The 14,811-nt window shown below is 37.4% G+C and overlaps 1 protein-coding gene and 1 long non-coding RNA gene across 2 annotated transcripts; one reads left to right on the top strand and one right to left on the bottom strand.

Moving 5' to 3' along the window:
- Positions 1-911: 911 nt before the first annotated feature.
- Positions 912-2,825, top strand: LOC131220717 (glutathione S-transferase 3-like). Its single transcript, XM_058215516.1, has 2 exons — positions 912-1,035; positions 2,094-2,825. The coding sequence occupies exons 1-2, from the start codon at positions 955-957 to the stop codon at positions 2,478-2,480; spliced, it is 468 nt and encodes a 155-aa protein (XP_058071499.1). The 5' UTR covers positions 912-954; the 3' UTR covers positions 2,481-2,825.
- Positions 2,826-9,779: 6,954 nt separating this feature from the next.
- Positions 9,780-11,384, bottom strand: LOC131220718 (uncharacterized). Its single transcript, XR_009158792.1, has 2 exons — positions 10,874-11,384; positions 9,780-10,469 (listed from the first exon to the last, which is right to left on the bottom strand). It is a non-coding gene; the product is annotated as an uncharacterized LOC131220718 (long non-coding RNA).
- Between the last annotated feature and the right edge of the window lie 3,427 nt (positions 11,385-14,811).

The following is a 14,811-nucleotide window of genomic DNA, read 5'->3' on the forward strand; positions in this document are numbered from 1 at the left end:
GTATTGTACTCAAATGATTATATTAGTGAATATGTGATGATGATGTTGCCTTTATGAATTGGGTAATCTTATAGTTATGCTTATTATGAGTTAATTGTAAAAAAAAAAAAAAAAATTCTCCTTGTAGAATCCCAAGATCGAAATCTAGCATATGAACGCTAGGAGCCGAGAATGGGGTACTATAGAGGCTGTCGATACCGGATTAGACGATCGAGATCCCTATAAATCCGATTTCTAGGTTTGGGGCATGACACAATGACCCCTAGCCCATCTGTGCTATGGAATAGGTGTCCCATAGTCAGATGAAGGGCTGTCCCAAGTTTGGTGGCAAACGGATGAGTCAATTGATCGTAGTGGCCCAATTTACTATCAACAATCGTTATTATTTGATCAGGGGTCTAACTTGGTGGACAAGAGTAGAGAAATATCCCTGATCTGTTGTTTGAGTTTGAATGAAATCTAACGGTTGGAAAGTCGTAATTCGCTGTCTTAGTGGCAGGGCTAATTATTTAAATTTCAGGGTTTCTAGTTTAAATTTCCAGAGAGTCGCGCCTTTCAAGTGCCGACTTGATGGTCCAAGTTGCACAGTTTAAGGCATCGTTTGGGTCTACCGTCTGCGGACCTCAAGCCCAATGAGGCCCATAGTTTCTTATAGTTTTGGACTTATTGGACTTTTTACGGGCATTACACGGTCATTACGGTCTATCATGATGTATTACTGGGTAGACCGGCATTATGGCCCATGCTCGACCCGAACACGCTCAGGCTTGTTCGCATTAGTGACTTAATTTATCCTAACTTATTGATGGGGGTTGTCGTATGTGCGCACAATGCGACTGTCTAGTGTGGTCTTACGACAGGTCCACTAATGGACACCCCAGGACGCCGCACTGTTTGGCCTAGGTGTTACACTGTAAATCCCTCATCATCGTCCAATACATCGATGAGGTCTAGATGGATGGATCACCATTGATGCCCAAAGATCCTTACCAACGGGCCAATGCCAGGTTGTGGGCTAACTACATAGACAAGAAGGTTAGTGGTTAATTTGTATATATGTTTTATCCAAATGCATGCTTTATACTAAAAGTTAGGTGTATGACCATCTACATGGTTGTTAGGATGATTGGATAAGATTAGATCAGGGACATTTTGAACAGTGGCCTATTATGCATTGAGTTTCATTATATATTTGTTGGGTCAAAGGGAAATCTTGTAACTCAAGCATCTATCCTAATGAAAAAGTGCCATGTTTACGTAATGAAAATCTTAAAAGGTTAGACGAAAAGGCATGAAAAATGGCCCACACATTTACCATGCACTACTGGCCCACCATTTGTGTAGACTAGCCTAACTTGTGGGAAGGACAACATATATTCATCTAGGTCAAACCCGATGAATGCTTTATCTTTCTTATTGTATTTGTTGGGTGAACAGCGAAATCACACAGAGATGAATCTAGGATAGCAATCCAATGGGAGCAAGCAAAAGGGAGAAGAACACAATGATTTAACATGTAAAAAACCACGGCACAAAGCGATAAAAAATTCACTATAAAAGCAGAAATTACAAAGAGAGAAGGCTTAACCGATTCAAACAACATTGAATCTCACCCTTGCTACACCCCTTTGAAACCCTATAACTATTTAGAAACTATTAGAATACCTCCCAATCCCATTTACACCCATATATATAGCTTTGAAAAGAATTTCAAACGAAATCAGAAATAAATTTCACAAATCCGGCAGATCCACAAAATTCCGCATGAAATCGTTCGATGAATCAAATGCCCTTCGATGTCATCAAAAAGATGCAAAAACTATCTAGCAGCAAAACATGGATTTTCCAAAAAACTTCGACTGCTCGACCCGGCTTCGGAAAATACTCGATGCATCGAGTGGACTTCAATGTCATCGAATCCTGCTCGATGACATCAAACTTGTCATCGACAAACTGCCGATTTTACAGATTTAAGACATCTATCAACAACAATATTTTCACTTAATATTCCTACCTGCATTTTCTATATAAAGACATTTGCTCATTTCAAATGTGAAATTATTGAATAATTGCTTTATTTTTCTTTCATCTAGATATATCCAAGTGCATCAGGAATATTGAGGAATAAAGGCGAAGCTCAGGAAGCATCAAAGAAAGAATTTATTGAGTGCTTGAAATTGTTGGAAGGCAAGCTCAAAGAGAAGCCATTTTTCGGGAATGATACCTTTGGGTTGGTGGATATTATCCTCATTCCCTTTTCTAGTTGGTTTGACTTGTTTAAGACTTATGGGTATTTCAATGTGGAGGAGGAATGCCTGACACTGATGAGGTGGGTGAAGAGTTGCTTGGAGAGGGAGAGTGTGTCGAAGACTCTTCCAGACCCACACAAGCTCTATGACTTTGTGGAGTCCATGAGGAAGAATTTGAGAATCAATAGGAGTGGAAGATTAAAACAAGAGTGGAAGGCTTTTATGAAATAGCATTTGAGATGGAGACTTGTTTTACCTCTATATCTTTGGTTATTGTTGTTGTTGGTTTTTTTTTTTTTTTCATCCATCCATTTAATAAGTGATGATCAAAAGGTTCTTGTTTAGAGAACCTTTGGTTCATGTTATTCTGTGTAATAGAAATAATTAGAGTTTGGATTTCAAGGATGAGGAATCTATTTATATTTACATTTAGCACATTGCCATCCATAGAAGATAATATTCAAAATAGAGATGTGTTTTTCCTCTATTTTTTTGTTGTCTGTTTTGTTTTCATATTCATGGTATGTATTAAAGATATTAAGAGGTTTGATTATAGTGATAACATATTGCCCTTTATCTTGTTGGTTATTTTTTTTTAATTTCCTATTATTTTTGCAATTTTGATCCTACTTGAAAGAATCAATGACCTGAACTGACTCGTTCGGACACTCCATACCTTGCAAGTAAATGTCGTTTTGATTCTCAAGTCAATGTCATTTAGCTGGGCATACGTATAGTGTCCAATTCAATTGGTGGATCAAACGTGCAACATACTCATGGCACCAATTACAAACACAGTAATGGATCTTATATATGTTCAACACCTGCGATAGTTCACATGAGGAGACGAGAACCATACATAACAATAAACTAAAAACAAATAAGCAAAAAAAAAAAAAAAAAAAGAAGAAGAAGCAAGAGAACCAATTTCTGTTTTTAATAGGGGGCTATTTGGGGTGAGGGATTTGGAGTAAGGATGCGTGAAATCCACAAATTATAAAACCCTGAGTTATGGAGGAGAGAAGTCAGATGAGAGAGCGAAATCGAACCTGAGATGAATAAGAAAACATGAGAGAAGAGAAGGATTTTCTCATTAAAACCCAAACTCCTCTTTTTGATATAATTCTCTTTCTGCGAAATTGAACCTGAGATGAATGAGATAATATAAGAGAAGAGAAGGATTTTCTCATTAAAACCCAAACTCCTTTTTTGATATAATTCTCTTTCTCGTATAATGGCTTATAATGAAGTGGAATAATGCCCAAATTGTTGGTTGTGCCCAAATACTCTATAATATGCTTATATTATATATTTTATTTTTTACATAAATCATATTTATATGCAAATATAAACATGCATATATACATATGTACAAATATAGCCCCTTTTCATTCTTTTTTTTTTAAAGTGAAAGCCTTGAACATTTCATTCTACACATTTTCAATAGTTAAGTTTCCTTAATTGAGTTTAGTTGGCTATTTATTGATCGAAATCAAATTAAAAGTAAATATTTATTTTCTTTATCTATTTCTTTCTTTCCTTCTCTTTTCCTTGCCATGTGACCTTTTGTTTTGGTAATTACAATTAGAGTTGGGCATCGAGTCGAGTCAGATCGGATTGGGTCCAACTCGACTCGGTCCGAAATTTACATGGCCCGACCCGAACTTGATCCGATCCGGGACTGAGTCTGGGTCATCTGACTCGATCTGATCCGGACCACTGCTGGCCTGATCCGATCTGAGTCCGACTCGGTCAGGGAAACTGAGACAGATCGGATTAGGTATGGTTCGGATCAGTCCTGATTTTTTATTTTGTTTTTTTAGAAAATTTTAAATAAAAATGGTGGGCCACCACTCCAAAATAGTCCAAAATTGATGTAGGGATGAACGTGATGAGGTCGAGCACCATCTCTCTCCAGAGGATAACTGTTCTAAATCCACGAAACTTCTCTGGAGTCCTCACAGAGGCTTCTCGAATCCACGAGAAAGAAAGCAAGCAAAATAAAAAATAAATTCTATAAAATTTGAAATTGTTTAATGAATGAAATAAACAAGTTCACAACCCTTTAAATAGGGATACCAAGCAATGGGACAGAAACCAGAAGCAAACTACAACTAAAACTCCTAGAATTAGAAACTTACTATAAATAGTAAACTTACTATTTATAAACAGTCATGAAGTCTATTAGTGTGTAAGGTTTTCGGCCAAAAATAGTAAGTGTCCTATTTGGCTTCACCGAATCGTTCTCCTAATTATTCTAATCTCTTTTCATGTTGGGCACAACTCCTAAAGCTTGACGGATGAAGAGTTATAATCAAACTAAAACTTATTATTGATAGTAAAAATGGAATTAAAATAGGGAAACGACCATCAATCTAGGGGTATTTTGCAAATCCAGCTTGCGCAACCCTTCATAGAGGGGTTGGTTGGCTAAAGTAGCTCGTTCTGTCCCAAAATCATATATTTTACGCCCAATAACTCATTCCTGATTGTGAGATACGCCCGATCTAAGGTCCAATGGTCCGGATCACTTCTGTCGTCGACTGGGCTTTTTCTGATCCATCTTAGCCATGAAACTGTCTGCGACCCACTTTACATTAAAAATACAGGCTAAAATTTTATATTTTTTACTTTTGATGAGAAAGCTTTGCTCTATGGCTAGGGATTATCGGAAGTCGTTCCATCGCTACGGATTTAATCTGTAGCTATATCTTTAAAAGCTATGGTTATGGTATTAATGCCTACGACAGTAGCCATATTTAGCTATGGATTTTATCTGTAGCCTTTGACCATTTTTCTAGTAGTGTAGCAAAAACTGACGATTTAGGGGCGTCCAGCACAACCACCAGTAAAGATCCCTGACCGCCGGGAAATCCTTTACCGACGCAATCTTTACTGGCGGTTTTCTTTGACCGCCGGTAAAGGCCAGTTTTCTTGTAGTGTAATCACATCCTTTCTTGCGTCAGCTTTGGATCTACTTCATATTTACACTTAGTCCTAAAATAAGCTGGAAAAAGTGATGGACAGAATGAATGTAACAAATGCATCACGGTGACCCTATAAAGCTAAAGGTGGGGTCATTTGGCACCATGGATTGGAGGGGATTGAGGGGGTTTCAAATCCCCTTGTTGTTTGGAAGCATAAAGTAAATGGGGGTTTCAAATCCAAGGGGTTTCACTCTTTGAGGGGGTTTGCAATCCACGGTTTGAGCTTGGATTGCACCTAAAATCATTTCAATAGTTGCAGCTGTAACATGTGTCTCACTATACACTATCATTCTATTGGGCACATGGCCTACTAATGATGATCAGCACCGTCCAAATATTGTCCATGTAAATCAGCACCGTCTAAACATTGTCCAGCACCATCCAAACATTACCCATGTAAATCAACGATTAAAAATCGTTGGTTAGTCATTCAGACATGATCTTGTGCTTGTTGCCCATCCGAGACTTAGAATTTCATCATCTTCGGGCAAAGCATATATTTCTCGGGCTTATCACAACCATTGTGTCAAATATTACATATCTCACTAATTAGAGATATTAAAGTTGAATTGGTAATTAAATTCAAACCCCCGTAAATATACCATGCATAGGTACTTTTGGATTAAAGTTGATTCACACTCCAGGGTGTCAAGCACACTAGGAGGATTTCAAATCCAGGGGGTTTCGGGCCCGGTTCCAAATCCACGCTCCCAAACAGGCCCTAAAGGCCAGAAGAATCCTTAGCTGGCCTAGGTGGAAGTAATTTGCGCCCATTATCCAACCATCACCTTGTCTTCTCAATGTATAAAGGTGTGACCCACCAATCCAACAATTATGAGAGCCAATTAGATGTTGCCCGAGTAACACCTAAGTGGGTGCTATCGTTACCATGTGGGGCTACTTATTGCATAAGGACTCTATACATTTTATTTCCATCTCATTCCATGACGTTTGTTCTAAAAATGAGGGAGATCGATTTAAATGTCCAATAAAATAGGCCATTATAAAAAGTGTCAAATGATCATGAAAAACTTTTTATAGTCTCAGAAGTTTTGGTTCAAGCTGATATTTGTATTTTCCCTTCATCTAAGTCTGTTTAACTTTATCAACAGGTTGGATGGTAAATAAAAGTTATACAATGGGTCTTGGGAATTTTTTAATAGTAAGACTTCAATCACTACTATTTCCTATGGTGTGGTCCACTTGAGATCTGGATCTGCTTAAATTTTGGTATCACGTCGTAAAATAGGTTGGAAAAATAGATAGACAGCATTGATATATAACACATTATCAAGGTATGCCTTAGAGTAACGGCAACACCTACTAAGGTGTTATCCCATATAACACCCAATTCGCTCCCACCATTAGAGCTGGGCAGGACCTGACTCGACTCAGTGGATCTAACTTGGTCAGATCTAACTCGACCCGAACCAAATAGTAGAGTCGGGTTCGGATTGAGCAGCCCCATCCGAATCCCAACTGAGTTGAGTTCAGGTTACATAGTAACTCGATCCGATCGGACTCGACCCGATCCGAAACCCGACTCGATCCGATATTGAGTACTATATAAAAAAAAAGTTGTACTTTTTTTTTACATCTTACCCTAACCCTCCCGACACCACTCCCGATCGGACTATCGTCTACCCGAACCTGACCATCCGGTCGTCCCTCCTCTCTCTCTCTCTCTCTCTCTCTCTCTCTATCTCTCTCTCTCATCTCCAATCCACTTCCTCCCTCCACCCATCAGGCAACAATCCACTCGTCTAGCAGCCCCATTTGATAGTATTCCACTCGTCCGGCAGCAATCCGCCTATTTTAGGTAAAATTTATTTTTCTAATCTATTTTTTTAATTTCCTATTTATTTTCCTACTAGCCTGCTCACCCATTGACCCGATCTGAATCATATCCAACTTGATCCAACTCGGTATCTCTATTCGAGTCGGACTCGGTTTGGATCAGCCCAGCCAAGATCCGGTTCGGATCGAGTCGGGATTGCTGGACTCGGTCCTGAGTCAGATTGTGTTCGGATCAAGGACTTGACATAACCAGATCGAGTTAAACCTCACTCGGTTGAACTCGACTCCGTGCACATCTTTACCTACCACCTTATCCACATAAACTTTCTCAATCTACTTGTGTGGACCGCAGCGCATGTGCTTACCAAATCTCATCACATGACGTAAGCAATGACATGTGCTCCAATGTTGGAAAAGGCAAAGAAGGAAAGAAATGAAATGCAGTGATGGATGTGAACTTCCATGTACAATGCTCTCTTTACTATTCATGTATCATCTTCGTAGAAATCTAAACCATGAAAACGTGGGATCCACTTTATAGATCAAACTGGATGAAAAATAAAGTAATTTTCTCATCATATGGGATACACCATTGAAATAAATGAACAACTGATGGAGTAATACAATGTAAGGATATATACCCCATAGTAAACACATTGTTAATATTTTCTACTAATTCGATATATAAGATGTGTCCCATCTTTTCAATCGATCGGATTTCATACAAATGTGATAGATTAGCAGCAAAAGAACGTTGCATTTGAATGTTCACGAAATGGGCAGACGTTGCATTTGAATGTGCATTTCCCCCTACTCTATAATTACCACTCCCAAACTCACCATCTTATCAACCACTTTCCAAACTCTTAGATTCTTTCTCCACCGTCTGTCTTATTGAGATCAATGGTTGAGAGTGTTGTTCTCTTGGACTTTTCGATTAGCGCTTTTGGGCTCCGGGCACGAATCGCATTGGCTAAGAAGGGTGTGGAATACGAATACAAGCACTACAAGGAAAGAGACTTTTACCGGTGGTCAAAACCACCGGTACAAGTGCCCAAGACTGCCGGTATTGGCTTTACTGGTGCTAGACAAGCGCCGCTCAAGGGGTATGTCGGTAAAGGTTTTACCGGTGCTATGTCACTTTTACTGGCACTTGTCTGAGCGCCGCTAATGGTGTAGTTTTTTGCGGCTCCCACTCTGCCTTTAGTGGCGCTTTTATTAGCTGCTGGTATTTCTAACAGAAGCGCCGTAAAAAGTCTATACAAGCGCCGCCAAAAGCTAGGTTTCCAAACACTTTTATTCCCAACAAACGTCTATACAAGTGCTAGTAAAAGTCTTTGTATAGATTTGAAAGGGCCGCCTGTAATTTTTTATTATTATATATAATTCAATTGAAACCTATATTTTTTTAATATTTGAAACATAAAAATGATGCAATGCAATTAAAACTAATATTAAACAAAATTTATATTACTACACAATAAAAAAAATATAATATTTATTACAATAAATTGAAAATGGTCTTGAATATAAATAAATAAATAACAAATCCTCTATATGGTCTACTCCTTAGCACGAGTGGCATCAAAAGGCTGAAGTGTTTGTAGGCCTAAATTTAGGCACAATTGATTAAAATCCTGCACAAGTGGTGTCAAATCTGATGGCAATGTCTTCAATTTCCAAAACTCGCCAAAAACATCTATACTTTTCTGGTCTGTAAAATTACTGGACACGTCAGCAGCATTTTTAGATGGGGCATCTTCATCTTTATCAGATGTCACACTTGTTGTAGGATTAGGAGGTTCAGCAGTGGAGAGTGTCAACTGACCCTAAAAATACAATCAAGTTTGAAAATTTTTTATATAAATAACATAATTTTTGCTGTTGGGCAACAAACACATTTTAAGTATTCTGCCCATAAGCAAATAAATAAAATGAAAGATGGGCATTTAAATATCTTCTCCTTTGATTTCTCCCTCTTGGCTTGAGTTTCTTTACCATTGGAAGCTTATTTGTTGTCAGAAGAAAATAGAGAAAAGTTAAGTAGTAGACAACCATTAACAAAAATTAAAAAAATTAAAAAAAAATTAAAAATTAAAAATTAAAAATATCCATGAAAAGCATGTGTAAATGCTCAAAACAAAGGTGTTCCCCCTCCAGGTACAAACAAAACATATTGTTAAATAGAAAACCATTAAATGCATTGGGATGCATACCTGGTGGCTGTATGGACTGCTCATCTGACAACTCACTCCCAACTAGCTTTGCTCTTCGATCAACAACTTCAAATAAATCTGATAGCAGCTAATGATTTTAGATTCCCAAAAGATCATCATATCTGAATATTAAGCTCTTGCATTTAGTTAACATGAATAAAGCCTCACAAAAACTTCCCTGCCCACTAGACTTTACCTTCCATCACTAATTGATTCATGTCTATCACTAATTTGATGACAAGGCATCTGAGTACCTTATGAGAGTCTGTCATTGTTAATTCAATAGTTCAACTCCTGAGCTAACTAATTACATTGGTACAAGTAAAATTTAAAATTAATACTGAAAGCAATATTTTTTTTATTTTTTTTTCTATTTTCTTCCCTTCTTCCTCTGATGTATATATGCTCTATCTTTCTATATGTTTTGTGTTATTTTAAAAGGAAATACAAAAGCAGGAAGGAGACTGAAGTGGCATATGCAGAAGGACAGAGAAGTTTACAATTTCTACAGTCATCTTTTCATTTCTCTGATATTCCATTATATTAAAGATGTTCTGTACTAAGATTTGATTCAAAACTCAGAAAATCACAAAGCTACCAAATTTTTCTGAATTAAAATTCCTCATGTTTGAAGTAACCTTGGATTCGAGCCTATCTTTTTAATGAAATTCCTTCGATGCATTAAAAACAAAACAAAAAAAGAAAGAAAGAGACATAATTTATGTAGCTATCAGACACCTTTTGGATGTCAAAGGAATGAGAATGCATGTAAGTATCCTTGCTAACAAAGGAATGAGAATGCCCATTCCACCATGCATTCATATGATATCTTTCTTGTGTGTGTGTGTGTCTATCAAAATGAAAAAGTGCCAGAAATCTCATCATTCTGCCTATAATACAGCCTTTGCCCACAGTGGGTTGCATCAGAGGAGATTTTTGAGATGGCATTCATCCACAGTGAGTTGCATTCGTACAATGGTCTAGACCTCTAAACCATGGGTCTCACTTATAAAATCTGAAAATCTGAGGATAACATACATGTCCATGGTGATGACCTTATCAATCTTCATTAACATATAGATTAAATTAGCTTGGAATTTAGGATAGGTACCAAAACATGCCATTGGGAGGAGATATATCCTAGAAAGCTTACAGGTAATGTGATTGGTTGTGGAAAAGGCTAACTGGTTGTTAGTAAATCATTGTATGTTGTGGACCAACTAAAAAATAAGATTAAATTCTTTCATTAAATTAGTTATGGACATGAGGATAATATAATTAATATCATTTAGAAAGAAACTGTAATAGATGGCGAATACAGCAGAGTATTACATTCCAAAACTTTTTAACTATGTGTATGGTAGAGACAGACGGGACACAAGAAACCCAAATCAATGGCACAAATACAGCAAAGTTCTTAACAATACAGCAAGTTTAGGTCATTTGGCATTTAATCGAACATGTAAGGTGCCAAAGCATAACATAACCTAATTTTAAAAAAAGATTGATGCAAACTTCACAGATTCAATCATTTGCACCTCGTTTTATAACCTACAGTCATAGATAAAATTTGAAAAAAAAATTGATCTAATAGATGAATGACAGATATATACAAAGAGGCGACCTATAGATCTTCGAGGAGATATTCGTGCTTTATGAAGAGATCCATTAAATGCTTGAGATGCAAGTGGCTAAGGCTTCCATGATGTCCATATCATACATCGAATTGCAGAGATCCTCGTATCTCATCCTTAGACATGTTAAAAGAGAGATAGAGATTAAAGACCCCTAAGAGAGAGAGAGAGAGGGAGAGAGAGAGAGAGAGAGACCCTAGAGGAGTAGAGGTGGATTGAGAAAGGGGAAACGAAGAGAGATGGTCGATTAAGAGAGGGAAAAGGAGAAATAAAGAGAGAGGGTCGATTGAGAAAGGTATAATAGAGGTGGAGATGGCGATGGCTGTCGCTGCATCTAAAGGGAGAGAGAGGGAGAGAGAGAGAGAGAGCGTCGGGAGGGGAGACAAGACAGTTAGGTTTTTGGTATGTACGGTATTTATACCCGATCACTAACTGATGCCTAATTTTAATTAGCGCCGGTAAACCAGCCACGCACATTGTTGGCTAAGCCGGTTTTTGTTGTAGTGAAGGAACAGGATCTTTCCAACAAGAGCCCTCTCCTCCTTCAATCTAATCCCATCCACAAGAAGATCCCTATCCTCATCCACAACGGAAGGCCCATCTGTAAATCCCTCGTCATCGTCCAATACATCGATGAGGTATGGATGGGCGGATCACCGTTGATGCCCAAAGATCCTTACCAATGGGCCAATGCCAGGTTTTAGGCTGACTATATAGACAAGAAGGTGGGTAGTTTGTATATTTGTTTTATCCAAATGCATGCTTTATACTGAAAGTTAGGTGTATGACCATCTACATGATAGTTAGGATGATTGGATTAGATTGGATCAGGGATATTTTGAACGGTGGACTGTTATGCACTGACCTTCATTGTATATTTGTTGGGTTAAAAGGAAATTAATGTTGTAACCATATTACCTATCCTAATGAAAAAGCGCCATGTGTACTCAATGAAAATCTCAAAAGGTATCTATTAGCTGCAAGTGTGGAAGAGCATGACAAATGGTCCACACGTTTACTTGGCCCACCAGTTGTGTGGACTAGCCTAACTTATGGCAAGGACATTTTCATCCTAGACCATACTTTATGATTAATGCTTAATCTTTCATGTTATATCTTCACTTAATCTTTCTACCTTCATTTTCCATATATATATGTTTGCTCATTTCAAATGTGAAATTATCTAATAATTGCTTTGTTTTTCTTTCATTTAGATATATCGAAGTGTGTTAAGAATATTAAAGAATAAAGGGGAAGCTCAGGAAGTAGTAAAGAAGGAATTTATTGATTGCTTGAAATTATTGGAAAGCGAACTCAAAGATAAGCTATTTTTTGGGGGTGACACCTTCAGGTTGGTGGATATTGCCCTCATTCCCTTTTCTGGTTGGTTTCATATCTTCAAGACTTATGGGTATTTGAGTGTGGAGGAGGAATGCCCAACGTTGATGGGGTGGGTGAAGAGGTGCATGGAGAAGGAGAGTGTGTCGAAGACTCTTCCGGACCCACACAAGCTCTATGACTTTATGGAGTCCATGAGGAAGAAATTTGAGAATCAATAGGAAGATTAAAATGAGAGCAGAAGGCTTTTATAAAATAGCAAGATAGAGTGTACTTGTTCTACCTCTATATCTTTGGTTATGCTTGTTTTTTTTTTTTTTTTTGTCTTTCATCCATCCATTGAATAAGTGATGACAATTGGTTCTTACCTAGAGAACCTTTGGTTTCCTTGTAATAGAAGTAATTAGTATTTTGATTTTAGGGATGAGAAGTCTGTGTTTGCCATGTTTAAAATCTATCTATATTTGCATTTAGCACATTGCCATCCATAGAAGTTAATATTCAAAATAGAGATGTGTCTTTCCTCTATTTTTTGTTGTGTCTATTTTGTTTTCATATTTATGATATGTATTAAAGATAGTAGGATTTTATATTATTTTGATTCTCAAGTCAATGTCATTTAGTTGGGCATGTAGTGTCCAATTCAGCTGGTGGATCATGTCGGGCAACTGTGGAAACACACAGAGACGAATCAATCAAAATACACGCAATTGCGCAACCAAGTCCAAACAAGAACAATCCGATTTTTATATGAAAAACTCTTGCGGGAAAAAGCCACCGCATGAAGCAACGAGTATGTACTTTGAAAGCATAAATTACAGGAGATAGATTGTTATCAATTCAAACAAGCCTGGAATCCACTTCACAAGCCATAGTTATGCCCTTGAAACCCTTATGAATGAATTAGAAAGCCCTATAATAGCTCATCTATTCTCTAATCGCAATTACACCCGATATATGTACTATCACAACCAGAATAGGAAATAAATCTCGACTTACGCAATTTCGCACATGTGCTCGATGGGACCTTCGATGGCATCAACATCCCATCAAAGACAGCATCAAAGCTTCTTCAATGACAATGAGTATTAACACCTAAATGTTCCAGCAACCAGCATAGATTTTTTGAATTTTTTCGATGAAATCAAGCATATGTCAATGGCATCGACATCTACTCAATGGCATTGAGTGGTCCGTTAATGACATCGACAAACTCTATTATATATTGACATATTTAAGACATCAACAATAATTTACATCATATCTTCAATCGTCATTCATCATAGCTTCTTATCCTCATCTCTAATTTTTCCTTGCATCATAACTCCACTATCACTTCTTGTGTACACTCCATCTTTTATTAATGCCTTCACTAACCCTAGAGAAGTTGCACAGAACTTGAACTTTTCTATGAGAACCACCTTAATAAGCATGTTAGCTTGTGTGAATCTTCTCCAGAATCAAGGCTTCTTCCTCAAGCACCTGTCGGATAAAATGATGATGCACATTAATATATTTAGTACGTGAGTAAAAAATAGAATTCTTAATTAGCCAAATTAATCGCACTTTCACTGTGACAATTGACTATCACAACTTCTTGCTAAAACCACAACTAATTTATTGTTCACAACCCCCAGTAGTAATCTCGGTGAGACCAAGGTCGAATCTACAGGGACTAATCTCGTACATTTCTAAAAGTAACTAGAAGTGGAACTAGAAGAAGATGTAAATCTAAATTTGAATAAGTTTGAAGAGTAATTGTGAAGGATGTAATTGGAACTTCGTAAATTTAAAGGTAGGAACTAGGGTGCCAATGATCCACTTGTAGCAATTGAGATGCTACCTTGCTTAATTCAAGATATCCAACTAGAATCAGAGTCTTATCCTATCTAGTTGGAAGAAGAGACAGTCAAATCTCTGAACTTCTCATTGATCTAGCCTCAATGAAGGAGAATTGTGGTGAATTGAAAGGGATTCCATTAGCCAACCATGCTCAGGAGACGATGGCAAACAACGAGATTTACCAAATCCATAATTTCAAATAGAAAAGAAGATATTTAAAGCTATTATAGACTTATTGTAATTTGAGTCACAACAAACCATTAAAAATTAAAAATATTTCTTATAATCAACTAGAATTTAATGAAATTCAAACATAAACATGATTCACTTCTTAGCCCTAGCTAAGAGATTTAGCCAACCATTGACATGATTGAACTAAAATCTCTTAAGAAAAGCATAAAAACAACTAAAAACAACTGAGGAAGAAAAAGAAATACTTTTGGTAGCAACTCTCCACGTTTTTACTCCACTCCTTAAACCCTAGATGATACCTAGGAATGTCCTAGAGACTCCTATTTATAGTTGTGCATCCCCCTCTTACGCACCGACTTGAAATTTTCACAAACCGCTTCAAATTACATAATCCACGTCGGCCCTGCGCAACAATTCTGCGCAATTTCGAGAGCACCGAAGTTGGATCGGTGGCACCGAAATCACATCTGAAATTTTATCACATCTGAAATTGTATGTGCAGAGTACTTAGGTGGCACCGAAATTAGCTTAGGTGGCACCGAATTAAGCTGTTTTC

This window comes from Magnolia sinica, chromosome 12 (assembly GCF_029962835.1).
Source record: "Magnolia sinica isolate HGM2019 chromosome 12, MsV1, whole genome shotgun sequence".
NCBI lineage: Eukaryota > Viridiplantae > Streptophyta > Magnoliopsida > Magnoliales > Magnoliaceae > Magnolia > Magnolia sinica.

Bases quoted from the DNA above. Each gene is read 5' to 3' on its own strand.
- LOC131220717 (XM_058215516.1), top strand. From the start codon at position 955: ATGGATGGATCACCATTGATGCCCAAAGATCCTTACCAACGGGCCAAT. The intron at 1,036-2,093 runs GTTAGTGGTTAA...TCTTTCATCTAG, and splicing joins CTAACTACATAGACAAGAAG to ATATATCCAAGTGCATCAGG.